The sequence below is a fragment of the Archocentrus centrarchus genome, chromosome 21, assembly GCF_007364275.1.
Source record: "Archocentrus centrarchus isolate MPI-CPG fArcCen1 chromosome 21, fArcCen1, whole genome shotgun sequence".
NCBI classification, from domain to species: Eukaryota; Metazoa; Chordata; class Actinopteri; order Cichliformes; family Cichlidae; genus Archocentrus; species Archocentrus centrarchus.
In genome coordinates, this window is record NC_044366.1 from 13174157 (window position 1) to 13194444 (window position 20288).

General features: G+C 39.0%; 1 protein-coding gene across 1 annotated transcript in view; it reads left to right on the forward strand.

Annotated features, from left to right (window-relative positions):
* Positions 1–20288, forward strand: part of LOC115800303 (E3 ubiquitin-protein ligase SH3RF3) — a 105973-nt gene that overhangs the window by 70532 nt on the left and 15153 nt on the right. The window contains 5 exon segments of the mRNA XM_030757579.1: positions 558–653; positions 8532–8840; positions 9513–9628; positions 12162–12332; positions 16661–16941. Coding sequence (XP_030613439.1) covers positions 558–653; positions 8532–8840; positions 9513–9628; positions 12162–12332; positions 16661–16941 — 973 coding nt within the window.

Genomic DNA, 20288 nt, shown 5'->3' on the forward strand with positions numbered 1-20288 from the left:
CACACAGATGCAGGGAAAAAAACAACAACAAAAAAAGATGCATCAGTATTCAGCTTAACATTGTCCTGAGGCAGATGTTTTAATATTTCTGCAGACTGTCATATTTAGCTCATTTTTAGCTCATATTTTACATTTGAAATGAAAGCAGTTGAAGTCATTTGAAACAGTAGCCTGCTTGCAGTCACTGTGTACTGAAAAGATTTTACAGTTTGTATTTATTATGCTGTAGCTTACAAGCTATCAGTGTATAATGTTGTACAGCCTGATCTGATTCTAAGCAAGTAATTTGCTAGTTTCCAAACATATATCCAGGCACATCAGCAAATCAGAAAAAATAAATTGTTTTATACATCAAATATGCAGTTGGCAATGATTTGACCTGTCTTAAAAAATAGTCACATTATCATTCATAAATGCCTTATTTGCAAAGGCAGACTAAATAACCTTTTTTTTTCTGCAGCATATCAAAAGTAGCTAAATATCTATTATTTGGCAAGTGTAGTACACAGTGTATACTTGCGTGTATTTGTAGTTTCACTCATTTCCTCTCTCCCCAGGATGAGGTGCTGACAGTAATCAGGCGAGTAGATGAGAACTGGGCAGAAGGCATGCTGGGAGACAAGATTGGCATCTTCCCAATTCTTTACGTGGAGGTAAAGTGACACACAAACACAAATCCACTATAGAAGCAAAAAGAGATGTTGCAGCAAAACATCCTCTGTTACATTTATTGTCATTTGGCTTTTGAGAGACAAGGAAGAAAACATGGTCTTCTTTGACAGAAAGCTGGATGCAAGCTTCTACAGTTAGAAGTTTTCCAAGTGATTTGAATGTGTCCATTGAAAGAGTGAGAAAACGTGAGGCATCCGTGCTGTTTCTTGTCTACCGTAGAAGATGCAGAAAGCTGACTGGTAGAAGCTTTCCACATCAAGGACAGTGGAAGCTGACTGGTTCAGATTTGTTAGCGAGAGGAGGATAAATCAATAGAGTCACCAGTGAAAAAGCTGAACATGTTTAACTAAGCTAAATTATTGTTTCCTGATACCAAATACATTTGAGCTAAGTTGCATTCTGATCCAGTTTGATATTTTACCAAAGGTACTGCTGCTACTATAGTCATTTTCTTTTTTAACACAGCTACACTTTGTTCTCTGTACTTGGTGATAGCATATCTCTTGTCTAAATTCACTGGCAGTGGTAACGAGTAATGTATTATTTATTTTTTGGGGTTTTAATAACTTCACTACCACAAGTGCAGAGAAGAGGGGCACACTGAGTGTGTACTCACTTTAAAGTCAGGATGTAAGAGGATATGGTTACATGTTCTCTGTTCTCTGCTGATTAATGAAATGTTGTAAAGCCTCCAGCATTAATATTAATTAACGTTGGGATTTCACTCTGATAGCAGGCAGATTGTGTGTTCATTATTCTCCATTAATCATGATGTTTGTGCATTGAAATTCTACATTATGCTTCCATATCAGGGTGTTAAGGCTTGACCACTTCCAGCCCAGTGACAAATTGAAAGGTCTTAGTAAGGGGCTGCGCCACCACAGCTTTGTATTGATTTGCAGTAATCCTTTCGTCTAAAACAAGGGGGCCTGTTTTATTTTACCTCCACTGCTAGAGATTAACTGGGCCAGACAATTAGAATCCTAAAACTTTTTTTTTTCCTTTTAATTTGAAGAAATATGAATACCTTTTGAAAACATTTTTCCACTTCCATTTAACAGCTTTCTTAAGATAAGTAAAATTAAATCGGTTTCACAGCAAAAATGCTAGAACACAAAAAAACAAAACTTACCCAAAAGCAAGTTCTTAAAAAATTAGTGTTTAGCTGCTTTTTGAAAAGAGGTCACTGAGTCCAGAGATCTCAGGCTCAGAGGGCGAGTTCCAGAGTCTGGGGGGGCCACTGTTGCAAAAGCTCTGCCTCCTTTAGTTTTCAGACTTGTATGCTGCACAGCCAGCAGGCCCTGATCACTTGAGCTCAGGGACGTGCTAGGGATGTATGGGTGTAAAAGTTCACTATTGTATGCTGGTGCTTGTCCATGCAGAGCTCTAAAAGTCAACACCATTTTACTTAAAGTGGACTCTGAAGTTGATGGGGAGCCAGTGCAACTGTCACAGTGTGACATGTGTGGACTTAGAAGTCTCAGAAGCCTTAAGGCAGCAACCTGCAGACATTCAAAGGAAACTTTGCTAAGACAAACAAACAATGAATTACAATAATCCAGGCGTGATAAAATGAATGCATGAACAACAATTTCCAATTATGAATGTGACGCAGTGGAAACTGACTTGGCTATATTTCTTAAGTGATTAAAAAAAACAGAAATTTCATGTGGACATCCAGAGTGAAGGCTGAGACAAAAGTTATGCCAAGGTTCCTGATGGGAGATTTAGCAAATGTGGCAAGGGTGCCTAGAGTTTCCATTACCTGAGGTACAAATCTGTCAGGGACACAAACAAGGACTTCTGTTTTCAGTTCACTGTCTTAATAAACATTCATTCAGTCTACTGAATTCAGAGAAACTTAAAAGCACAGCTCTGTTGTTTCAGCAGGTCATGTGCAATGCCTTTGTTGGCAAGAGTGCTGTAAAATTCAGACCTCTGGTTTGGATTAAAATAACAGTTTAGAAAAACACTTTAAAGACATGATGCATTCTTAAAGATCTGCATGCCCCATGGTGCAAAATAACATGAAATCTCCCAAAATTATACTTTTCGCTTTTTTTTTTTTTACACTTTTCAGGGCTTTCAAGTGGGTCAGATTGGTTGCTTTTTGTAGGCCCATAAGTTTGACATCCCTGCTTCAGGACACAAGCAGAGCCAGAACCAGCAAAAGCTCCCCAGCATAATAACTGCCAGATCCTTTCTATGGATGAATGTTTCATTTTCCTTTAATTTGTCACTTGTCTGCATCTAGAGGAAAGTGCAACCAAAACACATAAATACCGCCAAAAAAGTAAACATGGTTTGTAATGCTATTTGAAACTTGGCTGAAATGGAGTTTCCTTTAAGGGATTTTCTCTCAGTAAAAGGCTAAAAACACCCCAAACATTTTACCTTCTTTCATAGTGCCACGGCTGTCAAGAGTGAAATATAGTTTACTTTAATCCCTGTGCAAAGGGAAAAAAAAATAACTGCATCACATTTAAGGCTTTTAAGCTGTGGCGGGGGGGGGGGGGGGCATTGGTGGAAAGTGTGTTTCCAATTTTTTTTATCTCTACAACACCACAAATTTGTAAACACACCGATTCTCACGTGGCCTGTCCAAAACAAATAATGAAGCCTTCAGAACTGACAGGAGATTCACCCACACTGGAAAGAGCTTTTGTGTGTGTGATTTTCAACACAGTGGGAGTGCCTTGAGTTCAGATGCAGTATACTAGCTGCGTATTTATGAAGTCAAAGTAATTTATTAATGTACAGGTTAGAGGTAGGTGGCTGTAGGGTGGATTCATCTTAAATGCTGCTTGCAAACATTATATTTTCTTGTTGACTAGAGCACATATGCAATAACAGACAGTCACTAATACAACATAGCACGTGTGTTACAATCAACATCCATATAGATGTGCACATAAAATCAGTGGTCTGATTTTTTTTTTCCTGTAAATTTTAATCACACTGCTCTCTGAATCATGTTCTTTTTCCCTCTCTGTCTGGGTTTGCAGCCCACTCAAGCTTGTACTCTTGGCCACACAATCATGTCCTTGAAATTAGCTAACAACTCTAGAAAAGGAATCTCTTAGTGATAGTGATTAAGCCATAGGCTGAGCCATGTTGGGACACACACACACGCACACACACACACACACACACACACAAACACACACACACACACACACACAGGGGTTCCCATTAGATAAAGATGCATCAATAATTTAGACCTCTCCATCACTCTCACACAGTGGGGGTACGGGGGCATGTCAAGTGCGTACAAGCAGGGGTGTGTGTGTGTGTGTGTGTGTGTGTGTGAGTGTGTGTAATCACTGAAAAGCCAATAAAGAAGACCCAGCTGGAACCTCTGCCGATCTGTGGCCCTGTTCAGACCAGATATTAACATTAATTATGAGTGATCCAATCATAAGTAGACAGCTCCAGATTCTAATGCAACAGAGATGCAATAACATCCACTCACTCTGACTTCATACTTCATTCAGAGGTGGTCTGAGCCACATATGGGCACATTGTTTTCGCAGTGGCTACACCATTGTGGGCCACTTAAAAGGACCTTCTACTCAAGTGGTGTGCTTTCCGCAGGTGCAAAGCAGCAGTGCTTCTGGCAGAGTCCCTCACTTGCTTGATCACCCACAGCCTGTCATTAGCTATTTGTTTTTGCATAAGGCTGTTGGCCATTTGCTCAAGTAAAAATTATAGCCCATTTAGTTTATATTATTGAGCTATAATAGATATTATTGAGATTTGTAATAACTTTTTTTAGAAACCTTTTTTTAAAGCGAACTCAGAGTCCAGATAAAGAATGCTTGGGGTGGATTAAAAATTGTGTCATCAAAGTGTTTAATAAAAGCAAATCACCTTGAGGTGGATATGTTTAATATCTTGAGTACTTATATTAAAGGATCAGGGCTGCTAGAGATTTGCTTGGAGATAATTGTGGATAAGAGGTTGGTTCTAGTAGTCTGTTAGTAGTAGCGTTTGCAAATATTGACCTGTGCATAACTCTGATATTTGGTCTTAGCAACAGAAATAATATGCTTGTGTTTTTACATACAGAGCAGGAAGGTGAGGTCCAATCCTAGGTCACTCAAGACGCTTGTGGACTGACTTACTATACTAAGAACTCTATCTGTCTACCTTACTGGATATGAAGTACATAGCTTTTGTCCTGTTTTCCCTGATGTATAATTTTGCAAAGTAATACTCTGGAACTTTACAGTTGGTTGACCATCCAAGCAACTTGCATTGCTGGTTGATGTTGCATCAATTTGCACAAAACATTCTACCAAGTTTTTTTTTTTTTTTTTTTTTTTTTTTTTTAATGGACAGCCTGAGTTTATTTTGTTGGGGCCCTCTGCATTAGTAGATCTCCTCTGGCAGTCTCACTAAAGTGACAGTATTCTTCTGAACATCTTAATGACATGAGAAACTATGCACAGCTGCAGTGCTCTAATCTTTTCATAGATATCGATACATTGCAGGTTTTAAGACCCGTGCCAAAATAATTATTTTTTCATTATCAACACTTTATCTGATAATGTCTTTAGGTCTTTCAGAGCTTATGCAAGAGTTTGCATCAGCATGTCTCTATTTCTCAATTGTATGGAAAAGAGAATTAAAACAAGAGGACAGAAATTAATTAATGTTACTGACTGCAGGAAATGTACCATTAAATTTATGATTCATTTGATTTGGTAGGTGTAGGTGGATACATTGGATGTGCTTGATTTTGCAATGTCTGAAAAATGTAGGGTGGATGATGTAAAGGAGTGGATGGCTTTGTTGAGTTCACACACATATCAATGGATGTTTTCCATTTGGATATACTGTACCAGACATGACTTTGGGCAGATATAGTGAGTGGGCTGGCCTGTGTTGTATAAGTTTGCAGCAGCTCATGGAAGAACTGATTTGGTTTCAGGCAGATGCGAGATCAGTGTTTGTAAGTTAGTGCTAAATGGCAATGGCTGATTTAAGTTTAATGATGGTAACTGGAGACATTTTGGGACCTCCTTTATTCTGTTCTGTTTTGTTGTGGAGAGGTTTGGGTCATACTTTCTTTATCTCTCACTATTTCCACTTAATGTACCCCTGCAGCAAGAGGAAGTTGGCACATGCCTGCCACCAGTTGTGTGTGTGTGTGTGTGTGTGTGTGTGTGTGTGTGTGTGTGTGTGTGTGTGTGTGTGTGTGTGTGTGTGTGTGTGTCTGCTCACTAGTGCTAGCACATGGCATGTGTCCTGCTGGTTTACCCTTTTCGCAGTGCAGATATCAGCTCATCAGCTCCAGTCTCAGTATTACCCCGAGAGAAGAACTCACTCTCGAAAAGGCACACAGTACAGTTAGCTCAACACATAATAGATGACCTTGGAGATTTCATTCAGCCAAAAGCACCAAATGAAACTGTGCCTATCAAAACATCTCTGTCTTTTCTCTAATTCTGTCACTTTCATTCAAACACACGTACATACACCCTCTATCCTTTACTGCACCACTTTCAGGTGTGTGTGTGTGTGTGTGTGTGTGTGTGTGTGTGTGTGTGTGTGTGTGTGTGTTTGTCCAGTTGTATTCACAGACACTAACTGGAATGCATTTGTGTAAGTGTTAGATGCCTTGCTGACCCTCTGTGTGTGTGTGCATGTGTGTGTGTGTCCTTTAGTCAGCCTCATGAGAGCAAACTGAGTTATATCTGCAGCATCAATCCATCATGCTCATTAGCATATGATTTGGCTTTGATTAGCATATCTATTAATATGGAAATGCAATATCACCAACACTAAACCCAGACAGGGCGGCCCTGTACACACTTTCTCTCGCTGTCTCTCTCTCTGCCACACACACACACGCACACACACACACACACGCATCTTCCAAGGGGTTGTTTGGGGAATTTGTTGAAGGATGCCAGAGCTGATAATGTCTGTTAATGCATTAGTTTATATGTCACGTCAAGTTAGTAATCTCTCTGTTCAGAGGTTTGTTGTACTTCTCATAGTTATTTTTGACACCAGCTGTATTTGTTCGTGTTGGGAAGATTCAGTCTGCTGACCAGAATACAAGAGTTCAAATTGAAAGGAGTTGCTACTTTGGTCTTGTTCTGTGCTGTGTCACAACATAACCTGACATGAAATGTTGATGAAACAACAGCTGTGCATTCTTTCCTTGTCATGCTTGAGGGCTGTACAGTATGTAACAAAGGGCTGCCATTGGCCCACAGGCAGCACTTTAAGAACCCTGACTTTACACTAAAGAAAATGTGCAGAGGAAAGTTTAGAGTTTCACTGAGGTAACAAAAGTGAAAAATCTTTCAGTCGGATCCTTATGTGCATATGGTATTTATGTTAAAGCTGCAGGGTTTCTGTCTGAAGGAGGGGAAGGGGGTTGAATTGCAAGCAACAGATACTTCAGTAACAATAAAAAGGAGCATAAGCACTGGAGTAAGAAGAATTAATGAGCAGCAGGTTGCTTGTAATGATTGCGTGGATGACTAATTGGATTGTACAAGGAACATGTGACAGTAACAGTAACTTCACTGCCAGCTTAAACTACCTCAGAGCCCCATAATGGTCAAAAATACTAATTGTTCCTCCCAGTAATCCTGTTTCCAATCAAAGATGTCCTCACATCTACAGAAAACACAATCAGATATGTTCATATATGGGCTTTTTGACATTTGGAAAGTGTTGCAGATACCTGCATGATTAAATTTCAATGGAACATTCGTTCTCATATTTTCACTATTTTTTTTTTATGCACATTTCCCTTCTTCCTTGCTAAGATGATACATCAGGTTACAGTATGAAATAGCTGCCAGCAGCACTGATAGAACTGATTAGGACTTCACAGAGAAATTTCTTGTTACAGGTCAGTGCCTGACCACAAATAAACAACACAAATTGAGAATACAGATGTTCTTTTACTGCCAATACTGCTGCTGTTTGCCAGCACAGTAATCTATAAGTTGAATGTCTAATACTTAATCTACAGTGTTTCTTATGTGTAACTTTTACAAAACAGGATTTAATACATAAAATTATTTATCAGCTGGAAGGGAACACAGAATTTGACATTTTGCACACGTGATTTTTTTGACTTACCTAATTTTTTTTTATAATTCTTTTTCTTCTTTACCACAATAAAATGATTCATCTCCTCCTCTTCCAGCTATATTAAACTGGCAGTAAATCACACTGAACATGCCAAAACCTGCACCAATAATGTGAACTCCATTACCTTAAAGTAGGTGTTCCTTCCTCATCAATTTATGGTTGAAAAAAAAATCAGCACAGTATTATAATCCATGGCTCTCACCAGATGTTAGATTCATACAGCTAACCTTTTTCCTTAATCACCCAATTAGTGAAGTTTTTGATTCATTAATTTTGCCATCTTTTAAAAAGGTGCATACTTTGTTTTATTTCATTCTTACATATATGAACTACATCAAGAGTTACTGTGTCTTCATAGAAAAACAGTTTTGCCTGGAAATACTCTGTATCTTAAATATCTTAATTGAAAGGTTTAATGTACTAAATCATCTATAGTGAGGAGACAAAGAAGTAAATTCTGGCAAGCAAAATGGATGCTCACCTTTCAGTGGGTTATTTGAGTATCTGTGTGTTTGAGCTACTGTCAGAGTGTTACACAGAGGGAGTCTCACCAGCCCAGCTGCTGTAAGTGATGATTCTTGTGCTGCTGGTTTGAAAAGCTGCCAGCAAGAACAAGCAACAAGAGAGCCACACAAACACACTTGAATGTATTGGAGATGTACTTGAACCACTCAGGTCTGAAATCAAACACCAGAACTTCTTCCCGCTCATAATTCTCCTCTCCTCTCTTCCCCTCTCAGCTAAATGAAACAGCAAAGCAGTTAATGGAGATTGACAAGCCTATATCAGCTAATGCACCAGGTCCGAGCTCTGAGCCAGCACCATTGGGCCCTTGCCCTCCTGGGCCCTCCCCCAGCGCGTCCCCATCTAATGGAAATGGCTCTGGCCATCGGAGAGGCGAAGGAAAGAAGAACGCCAAGAAGCGCCATTCGTTCTCTGCTCTGTCCGTCAGCCAGAGGGCTGCCCAGCTCAACAACAGACACAGCATGGAGATCTCCCACCCAGTCCTCATCAGCTCCTCTGACCCCAGAGCTGCTGCACGCATCCAGGTGCATTCACACACTGTGATGTATACAGACACCGTAATTACAAAATGCAGCAGTAATGGTAGTCAGATCCTGATCCAGATCCAGTCACTGAATGTTGCTTTGTTAACATTGAGATCATGTTTTGTATGTGAAATGCATATATTGAAAATCACTTGGATTTTTGGTTCAGGAATTCAAGTTCAGAAATTGTAATAACTCTTTAAAAATCAATAATCGTTCTGCTTCTGAAAGAAGTTTTTTGTTGTTGTTTTGCACTACTACTTTCTAGTTAAATATCAATCAACAAATATACTTCTTGAGATGTAATATATCTGCAAGCAGCTAATATCAGTCAATGTAATGCCCCTGCTGATCCTGAGTTTCACCTCTGCGGCATTGCTTGCATTTTGTAAACCAGAGTTCACTTCAGTCACTCTATTCCTCTGGATTTAATAACTTATTTCCCCAATCACCTACCCGTCCAGTTCCATGTAAATAAAATCATTCCTCTTATTTACACCTTTTCACTAGAGACACATTGCTCTTGCAAATACTGCCTCTGGTTGCATTCATGTGTGGGTTCAGTTTGTATTCTGTGAATAATACCCAGCATGCATACTGAAAATCTGCATGTGGGTTGTAGGCATTTTGCAAATAACCATTTTCATTGTATATCTTTCTGTATTTCTTTAGGATGCATCTCCCCCAGGTCCCTCTCCCTCCTCGGCAGGGGTGCTGGTGCCCCCCAAAGTGGCATCCATAACCTCTGAGCTGCTGGCCCATGCCAAGGTTCAGCTCCCACTCAACATGTGAGTATACCTCAGTGCTGTGAGATCACCCAGCTGTGACTTTTTGTTTTGTTTTGTTTTTTTAAAATTGCCCTTCCACCTGCCTGTTGTGGTTATCACAGTGTATGTGTGCCTGAGATCCAAGCATGATTTCAGAAGCCACCTGTTGGCAGCATTAAAAATATTTCCTTTGTTGTGCTCTGAGCTATTGGCCTTCTTCCACCACCTCTGCTACTGGTCAATGATGAAATTCTCCCCACAAGGGAAAAACCGAGCTACACATTACTTCCTCACTTGTGTGATGCTTACATCATGACAAGGCTCTTAGCAGCATTTTACCATACATGTTTTATGTGATTTCATAAAGATGACCATGACAAGACAAAAAAAAAAAAAAAAAGAGGGAAGAAAGATGCATGCAAAAAAAGGTTTCTCCAAATGTGACATAAAGAAAAATCTTACTCTAGAGGGGCACAATGAGTATGGATGTGTATAAATGAAATAATGTTTAAAGTGCTGCGTTTGGAGACTTTGTCATGAACTTTACACACACTCACAAAAAACATTAAATTCTGTGGAAAACACGAGACCTGATGTTTGGTGCTAACCAAGATTTACCTAACAGCTAACCTACAAACTAATTAACTAGGAAAATAAAGGTACCTTCAAGGTGAGTGTGTGCTTGCTCTCCGGTGGTTCCTTTGTTGCGTGGACCAGTTTTGTGGGAGACCTTGAGGGTGAGGATATTTTTGGAAAGTGAGGACAAATGCTCACTCCATGCTCCATTCAAGGTTAGAATTAGAACTAAGCTATAACAAAAAGGAACAAACATTAATGAATCTCAGCTTTCTTTTAATTTGCAAAACAATATTAATATTATTTTGAAGACAAGCTTGTAGACCAAACGTTACATACTGTGTAAAAGATAAATTATGTCAAACGTTCCACTAGAAAGAATCACATACTGAAGGAGAAACTGAGAGTTTCTGAAAATGCTTGAGGGCCTTCTAAAGGATTTAGATCAAACGGAAAAACAAAACTATTTAGTTTACCATCTTGTTCTAACTTTTAAAGTGTTTGGGAATTGGGACCGTTTGATTTTTTTAATTTTATTATATTATTTTGTAGGATTTTTTTTTTGCTTGATTTATTATTACTATTAACCTTTCTTCAAGTAACGGTATTGTGTTTAAAAAAAAGAAAGGAACAAGGAACAACATTATGCCAGTGAAGGTCCTCATTAGTATAGAAGTGTGTTTGTGTGTGTGTGTGTGTGTGTGTTGTTTACTATTAACTGGTGTCCTTCCTGCAGGATGTGAGCCAAATACAGCAACATTGTCAGATTTAATAATATCACCTTCCACGTAGTAGGTACACATTCAGACACACACACACACACACACACACAATGCTCACGTGCGTCCGGAGTGAGTTCGTCCTACTGATGAGGTCGGACGTTTTCATCTTGACCTGGCAAGTATTCCTGTTGCCATGGGGAGACGGGAGACAGTCCCCACATCTGTTACCATGGAAACGGGGAGGCAGCATATATAGGACTTGTTTACTCTCTGGTATTATCGTCTTCTGATGGAGTCTGGTACCACATAACTATGAATGGCTTCCAGGACCAGGATATCATGCAAATGTCCAACACACAAAACTCAATATATAGTCACATTTAGGAAGATGCTAAATACTTCATTGATCAATAAATGTGTTTGCAAACATGTAATCCAGGATATTTATGGCAAAGTGTGCCATTCAGGAGAGAAGATTTTTCAATCAGCCTCTAGTGGTCACATTGGTCAGTCAGAGTCAAAAAAGGACTGCAAGTTTAGCCCTGCAAAGATGAGAAGTATGCAAAAGCAGTGATACACCTTAGATTTAGGATATAGGACATTGGCTTTTTGGTTGTATTATAGTTCAAATAGTCATAACAGGAACTTGTATGAAGTTATTGTAAGATCTGTCTAGATATATTCCTTTCATTTAGGTACAGTACTCAACAACTACACTACTGTATTAGAGAGTGTATTCTTACATTAGTGTGTAAGTAAAGGTAAAAACATATAGTGTTGTACATGTATGTTTAACAGAGATAAACTTCTCAAGTGCACATAACATCTCTCAAAAATTTGTACAAGCTGGTATCAGCTGTGTAAGTCACTGTATTTGTTTGTAATGTTAGGGTGATGAGTAAAAATAAATGGTTAATATTAATAGTCTCACTTAAACCATTTATTAATATCTGACAACTGCTCATACTTGCAGTAACAATCCCACTCCAATGCTCCCTTTAATGAATAGACTGACATACACAGACATGAAATACACTGTGAAAATGGGTAATTTATCGTGGAAGGACCAAACAGCACTGCTTTATTAAAATATTAATTTGCTTCTGTTCGCTCAGAGTAATCTGCATGCATGCTTTCAAAAGATGTCCAGTGGGAGTTCATAATTAGGCAAACAGTTGCTCAACATTTCCTGTAGACGTAAATGTTTTTATTATTTGACTCACTTTTGCGTTTGCCCTTTTGCTTTTCTTCCTCAGATATCTGGCATTATATGCCTACAAACCCCAGAAGGCTGATGAGCTAGAACTTAGGAAAGGGGAAATGTATCGGGTGACAGAGAAGTGTCAAGACGGATGGTTCAAAGGCACGTCACTGAGAACTGCTGCCTCTGGTGTCTTCCCAGGAAACTATGTCACCCCTGTGTCCAGGTAAATAAGATCAGACTTATGGGCGTGGAGAGTGGAGGGTACTCTCTGGATGTGGTCAAATAATCAAAGAAACTACATTCTTATCCTAAAAATCTTACCCTGAACCTCAAAATGTCACGAGGTCAAGAAAACACAGGTGTGAAATGCAAAAACTGTACACAGTAAAAAATAACTGCAGTGCTCAGTGAAGCCAGCTGCATGCACACTTGGCAACTTGGCAAACTTGGACCACATTCTGACAACTATTACTTCATTACCAAAGCTGAAAAGCAAAACAGTAAAGTGAAATGAAATGGTTGTCACGTCGAGACTTGATGCTCACCCTTGTGTCCATTTATTTTTTCTCTTCCTGCTGAGTGGAAAATCCATTTTAACTCTAGCCTTTATTAAGGCAAGGCTTTCAGCTTCTGTGACTGAAGTAAAAGGCTGGCAATAAAGGTATCTTATGCTGTGCTACATCAACTTTACTTTCATCAATTTAATAGAGCTTATAATCTTTTCTAAACCCACATTACAAAGTTCTGCATACAAGGCAACAATTACTTAACAAGCAGATTTTATGAAAGCATAATGTTTATAGTGCACTTGTGGGTTCAACTTATTGGTAAAACTGGTAATTTACCCGGTGACGGTTTGTTTTCATGAACAGACAAATGGTGCATTACTTTTGATGTCTGAATCACTCTGAATCATCCTCTTTCTTTTTATAAAATGTCCAGTGTATACTGTGCCTTAAGGAAGGAATAAAGGAACCATTAAAGTGCCTTAGCTTTTAGAGAATTCCACCAGCTCTTATTATGACTGCCAATCATAACAGGGCTGTAGCTGTGGTGATGAAGCTTTGAGTACAGTTAACCTCTTTCACCTAAGATGGACAAGTAAGTGTGACATAATTTCTCTACTGTATGAGCAAAGGGCACACAAGTTAAATTTTTAATCTCTTCATGTCCCGTTAAGGCCTTTTTGCTCTGTTAATTTTTTTTTCTGTACTCAGCATTGCAATAAAATCAGACTAACACCCTAATTTTGTCAACTCACAAAGGCAGTGCAAGCGGTAGCACTAACACGGTTGTTGTAATTTACAATGCAATTTTTTTGCAGTCATTACTTAGCTACTGATTGAAATGTGCAATTTGCTAGGTATTGTGGCATGCAATTGCACATGTGTTTCTGTGCGCTCAGGCTGCCTCTTGTCACAAAGGCACACCCAAAAAGGCAATTTTGGGGGTTTTAGTTGGAGAAAGGTACAATCTGAGCATATTAACTCCCTCGTGGTGATAAGTTATTCTTTCTGCTTCAGCCTAAAACCTACACTGTGGCTAGAAAAACCACCGAAATGATTAGGTAAAGCCAGCAAATTTACCAGATGCATAATTTGGGAAGCCATTATCATGAGGGAACTGTATACAGCTGTGAACACAGGGGGAAAACAGAGTATAGCTATTTATGATTGCAAAACTGTGTCTAAACGTATTCATTTACATTAGATATTGTTATATGAATATTAAATACAACATAAAATTAAACAAAACAGCAGTCAAGGGATGCTACAGGCTCATGTTTGGCTTCTACAGCCTCATTGTAGATCATTGTGACTGTTGTCATTATTATAATTACCATCCTCATTGTTACTTACTAGTACGGCTACTACTCATAGCTGTCCAAAACAAATAAACCAGTAAAAAATGGTGTGCTGAAATATCTGGCAACTTAATTACCCTCATTATTCCTCTATGCATGAAAACATTTCCAGTTGCTTTATATCTAATCTGTATTCTGCTCCATGATGCAGTCAAAGAAAAGGAGAGAAAGGAAGAAAATGAAAGCAAGGCACAGTAACAGTAATGGAAGGAAAGAGAGCCCAAAAAATGAGGGAGAGGAAGGTAATGAGAAGATCGAGAGCATGATGAGGCTATGCAGGATAAACAGAGAAAGCGATTGAAGGAAAGAAAAATATCAGAGGAGAAGAAAATGGTTAAAAGGGAATAGAATGGGGGTGACAAAGGAAAAGGTGAAGAAGAAGGGCATGAATTATGGAAAGAAATTAAAACAGAAGATAGCTGAAAGAGAAAGTGACAGACTGAGGAGGAGGAGGAGGGAGAAGAAGGAAGAGGAACTAAAGGAAAATGATACAAAGACATGAAACGGGTGCAAAAACAGCAGGTGTCCTTCTCCAGTGGATATGAATGGCTGCTTCACATTTTGCAATTATGCAATCTGAAGACGAGAGGAGAGAAAGACAGGATGGGCGAGTAATCAAATGAGAGGCAATTTGTTATTTTTACGCAAGCATACTCTCCCCTTCTCCCTCCCTGCCTTCCTCCCTCCTTATACCCCCCCCCTCCTTTGTCTGCAGTGCAGCTCAGAAATTTCTCAGTATGATAATGAGAAGCTGCCAAAGATATGCACACACAAACACACAGACTTGGTCAAACACATAAATGCCTGTTTATTTTAGATCTACACAGGTGGCCCATACTGGCATTTTAAATTCCACTTTGAATATTTACAAATTTGTTGTGGAATTTATTATCCTGGTTAATGCAGAGCATGAGTACACATAACAAATGCTTGCAATTAAATGTGAGAATCCACAAAAGCCTTTTGATTGTTGTATTGCTGAAATAATTTCAGATCTTAAATCCTAAAAAAAAAATCCTAAAAGATCCGCTTTTCTTTGAAGTCTTTAAAGTTACTCATAGTGGCCAAAAAGATATACTGCAAACCGAACAGACACACTATAACCAGTTAAATTTAGTGTGTCAAAGAAACAGTGGATAACTTTGCAGTTTCTTTTGGCAAAAACACGCACAGGGAGAGAAAGCCATAACTCTGTATGTGTCTGACGGGAAGTCGATGGGCAACCATAAGTGTGTGAATACCGCTGCGTCAATAATGTTCAGCTCACTGTTCTGCCATTCAGCACTCTGCAGACAGAAACATGAGCAGTCTGCAACGCCATATATGTTACAGCAGGACACTTTGTCGTGCTGATCCACCGGTCAGTTAATAGCACTGGAATTTTTCACTTTGACAGAGGGTAATAGTACTGCTTGAAAGCTCCCTCTGACGGGGGAGCTTGCAAAATTTTATTGTGTATTCAATACAGGCTCAACATTAACATATAGCATACAGTGTCTCCTAAGGACTTTATAGGCTCAGTCGCTAATTTTGATTCTTATTAAATACAATATGATGTTTATTTTGTCAGTTATACTCCCCATTATGCTACAATCACACTAGTGAAAGAGTTGGCCAGAGACCGCAGCATGATGAAAATTATTGTGACTGTGTGTAGTGAACTCAAAATCTTGCTGCCTTTGAAATGGTTGCTTCAAAAAAGGGACCAGGTCTGTGACCACTTGTCAGTTGCTGACATCGGTGCATCAAGATGGCAAAGAAATGCCAATCTGCTATCATTCTGATACGAGTCTATCAGTTTGCAGCTGAATGGGGTCAAGTTGGCATTTCCATGCAGTTTATTTGTGATAATAAGGGAATTAACTACGATAAATTGTCTACTGCAAATCTGTCGCCATCTACATATACAGAAATTCACATTACCGGTAACTACTCACATTGAAAGTCCAGCCAGAACCTCATCGATTTAAAGCAAAAATACAGAAATTCCTCCACAAATAGTCACGTAGTTGGTGCAGGACAGCAATTTAACTGCAAGATGGCATATGTGTTCAGCATATATGTGTTTCTTTTAGATAGGAAAATAACCAGAATACAACCAGCCAGCAACTGGCTGAGTTGCAAAAAGATGCATCATAGGCAAGTTGCACTCATCGATGGAGTGCAACTTGATTGATTGCAACTCCAATTGATTGCATCATGTTGGAAATCTGTCTGCATTTATAAACTAGGCAGTGATTATTTGCAAACTCTCAACAATCTGTCTGAGAATGATTGCAGTTTTTTGTCATTTCAAGTCTGACCCTGATTGATTGGAGACAGGTTGCCTGTCTGGCATCAGGCAAATTACCTTGCAATCAAAACTGGTCAGCCAGGGGTTGAGTGTGAAACTCAGGATGTTCAAGCTCAAATTTGCTACCTAGCATTAAACAAGTATTTCGTCATAAGCCAAATTAACGAAAAGTTATTACAATTCATCATCAGCAGTACACAAAAATTTCAAAGCAGTACAACTACAGTTTTCACTCAAAACCACTAAAATGAACCTTAATGTGGCACTAGAAGAAAAGTCACTGAATTAACAAAGACAGTTAAACTGTTGTTTTCAAAGCTGGAAATTTTAATATATCACTGGTAAATGCCAATCAATGAAAAGTCAATATTGCTCTCGCCTTTCTTTTTTGAAGGGCTCCATTTGGAGTCAGTGCTACTCGGAGCTCATGTTTGTCGAGCCCAGGAGGAGGAGGAAGTGGGTGCAGTCAGGTGGCAAGTAAAGTCTCCGACCCTTCGTCTCCAGGATCCCCAGGGCCCTCTTCGTCCCGTCCCTCCACCCCGCTGGTAAACTCAGTCAACTCTGTTAACAGTGTCAGTCCCGCCTCCTCGCCACAAACTGCCGCCGCCCAGCTGAAGAACTGCCTGCGCTCCAGCCAGCATACGGTCAACCAGGCACGCACCTCAATGCAGCTGAGTAAGCCGAAACGTGGACACTCTTACAAATACATATTAAACATTTTTAAATTTATATATTTACACTTGGTCACAAGTTGTCTAAAATGTGCTACGTCATATGCATTTTGATGCACTAAATCCAAATGGGACAATTAAAATAGCCTATTGTATGGTGGCCTTGAGAGGTCAAACGCACTTCAACTTTAGAAAATAAGCAGCAAATAGAAAAACACTGCACAAAACACAACAGAAGTTGAATAAAATACAAAGGAAGAAGAAAAAACTAAAATTCACAACACACAACAGAAGTGTTTTTGGGGAGACATTAACATGACGGAACAGCTGCAGACGTGATGGAACCCCAAACATGTGAAGGAGCTCACTGAGACATGCTCAAAAGAAGCAGAAGAGTTATCACTGTTGTGAGGGAGAAAAATATTCGAGGTCATTTGTGTTTTAATCGCATGATTTACCATTTACTGTTAGCTTCTCACTTCGCAACTGTTCCATCTCCCCAAAAACACTTCTGTTGTGTTTTGTGAGTTTTTTGTTTTTTTTCTAGCTTTTGCAACATTTCTTTCTATTTCCGTTGTATTTTATTCAACCTCCGTTGTGTTTTGTGTACTTATGCAGTATTTTTTTTATTTGCTGGTATTTTCTTGAGTTGCAGTGCTTTTGACCTTTTCAAAGATATTGAATTTTTTGCACTGTACATCTATGTACATTTTTAGATGAGTTTTAATCATAAATTTTAAGCTTATGTGTTCTCATCTGCTGACTTTGATAATATGTCACCTTTCTTCATTATGTAAGGATTTAAAAGTCAGAAAAAAAAAGTCTATATAGAGAAGACTTTAGATATAGTGCATATCAGGGTTATTCCCCTTGAATTCACAAAAAGAGCTATACTGAATTTATTTAGAGCCCAGCCTGGCAGACCAGGATAAGGTTGGTGTACCGAGGTGGGATGTGGAACACCTAGATATATATTGCGTTATGTCTGTTTATGTTTTAACAAAGCAGGGCACCGATAGAGGAGATTCTATGAAAGAAAAGAAAAATATTATTCATGGGATATTGTAATGTGCTTTAAAAAACTTAACTTTGCAGCATTACAGATTTCCTGCTGATAGGAAGGTCAGTTCCAAGGGCAGAGATAGTAAAAAGTAAAGGTCTGACTTATCACAAACGAAAAACTGACACAGCCACTACGTTCTATAGTAGGTAAAAGATTTTACTTTGATATGATTCATAAATTGACTTATGCTTGTGAAAAACAAAGAAAAAAATTTCTACGGGGTGGGGGGGTTACAGTAAAGCCTCCTAAAATGACTCTGTGTCAGGGAAGAGCAGAATCTTTGCTGCAAAGAAATATTCGGTAAAAAGAAATAATATGGGGATGTGCAGTATTTCTCCAGTTTTAATGTGCTTCAGGACAACTGCTCACCAGCCTACAGTGATAAAGGAGCAGAGTCCAGATCATTGTAGCCCTGTAGTCTTTGATTACAGAATAATGGAATATTGAACAGTCATTAATTCAAGTAGCTACCATATCAGTTTTACAAGTAACCTCTTTAATCTTTAATGTCTTCCATGTTTTTAGTGTAGTTGGGGTTTTTTGGCAGCAGTTAAATAAAAACAAAGAAAAATATGCCAAAATTAATTAAATCCAGTTAATAGTGTTCACATAGACTAAATAGGTATGTGGACAGGTGAGTATTAAAGTATATGACAGTGCCAAACAGTTGTGCACTAATGTTGTGATGAGGTCAGGCAGTTTATCCCAAATGTGATGAACTGAACAGAGTGGTAGTATCCACTCAGGTTTTCCCAAACCAGACAGAGAAAAATAGTATTTTAGGGGACACACATTAACATATAGAAGAAGCAGCTGGTGTATTTTTTATGAGGCAGCATGATAACCAAGATTCCTCTTCATTGCTCTGCTATAGTTTAATGCATTTGTAAAATACACTCATTGGCTTTTGCCTTCAGAGCTGCCGTAATTCTTCGTGGCATAGATTCAACAAGCTGTTGGAAGCATTACTCAGAGATTTTCGTCCATATTGACATGATAGGATCACACAGTTGCTGCAGATTTGTTGACTGCATAGCCATGATGTGAATCTCCTGTTCTATCACATCCCAAAGGTGCTCTGTTGGAGCTAAGATCTGTGGGCATTTAAGTACAGTGAACTCACTGTCATGTTTAAGAAGCCAGTTTGAGATGGTTTAAGTTTTGTGACATGGTGCATTATCCTGCTGAAGCAGCAATCTGAAGATGAGTATGCTGTGGTTATAAAGGCATGGTTCATGGTCAGCATGGTCATGTTTAAATAGTCTTCAGTGGTACTAAGGAGTCCAAAGTGTGCCAAAGAAATATTCTACACACCGTTACATCACCAGCAGCAGCATGAACCATTGATACAAGGCAGGATAAATCCATTCTTTGATGTTATTTATGCCAAATTCTGACCCTGCCATTTGAATGTAGCAGCGGAAATCAAGACTCGTCAGTGCAGGCAATGTTTTTCCAGTCCTCCAATTTTGGTGAGCCCATAGAAAGTGTAGTCTTAGTTTCCTGTTCTTAGCTGACAGAAGTGGCACCTGGTGTGGTCTTCTGTTCCTGTAGCCCATCTGCTTAAAGGTTTGACATGTTGTGCATTCAGGGATGCTTTTCTTCGTATCTTGGTTGTAAGCATTGGTTAAATGAGTTACTGTTACCTTCCTGTCAGCTTGAAGCCATCTGGCCATTCTCCTCTGACCTCTGGCATCCGCAAAGTATTTTCATCCAAACCATTGCTGTTCATTGGATATTTTCTCTTTTTCAGACCATTCTCTGTGAACATTTGAAATGGCTGTGCAGAAAAGACCAGAAAGTCTGGCATCAAGAACTATGCCACAGTCAGAATCACTTCAATCACCTTTCTTCCCCATTCGGATGCTCAGATTGTCTTGATCATGTCTACGTACCTAAATGCGTTGAGTTGTTACCATGTGATTGGCTGATTAGATATTTGCATTAATGAGCAGTTGAACAGGTGTACCTAATAAAGTGACCCTGACAGTATGTTGTGGGGTAAATATAATGCATTCCCAACATGCATATGTTGTCTATATTTGCACTGTGTTTATTGCAAATGGATAGCCCTCGGTAGAGCAGGAAAACCTAAATATAATTCAGGTATATTTAAAATCAGACACTAAAATTTAGAGAAGACTGTGGTTAAATTTAATGTGTCTTATACACATACACTTAATCTCTGCCCTTTACAACATAAACCTCCAACACGAAAGATAAGATGTTGTGTTCAGAAAAGGTGTACAAGAACACACTGTACCTCAGTTGGATAATTTAGCACAATA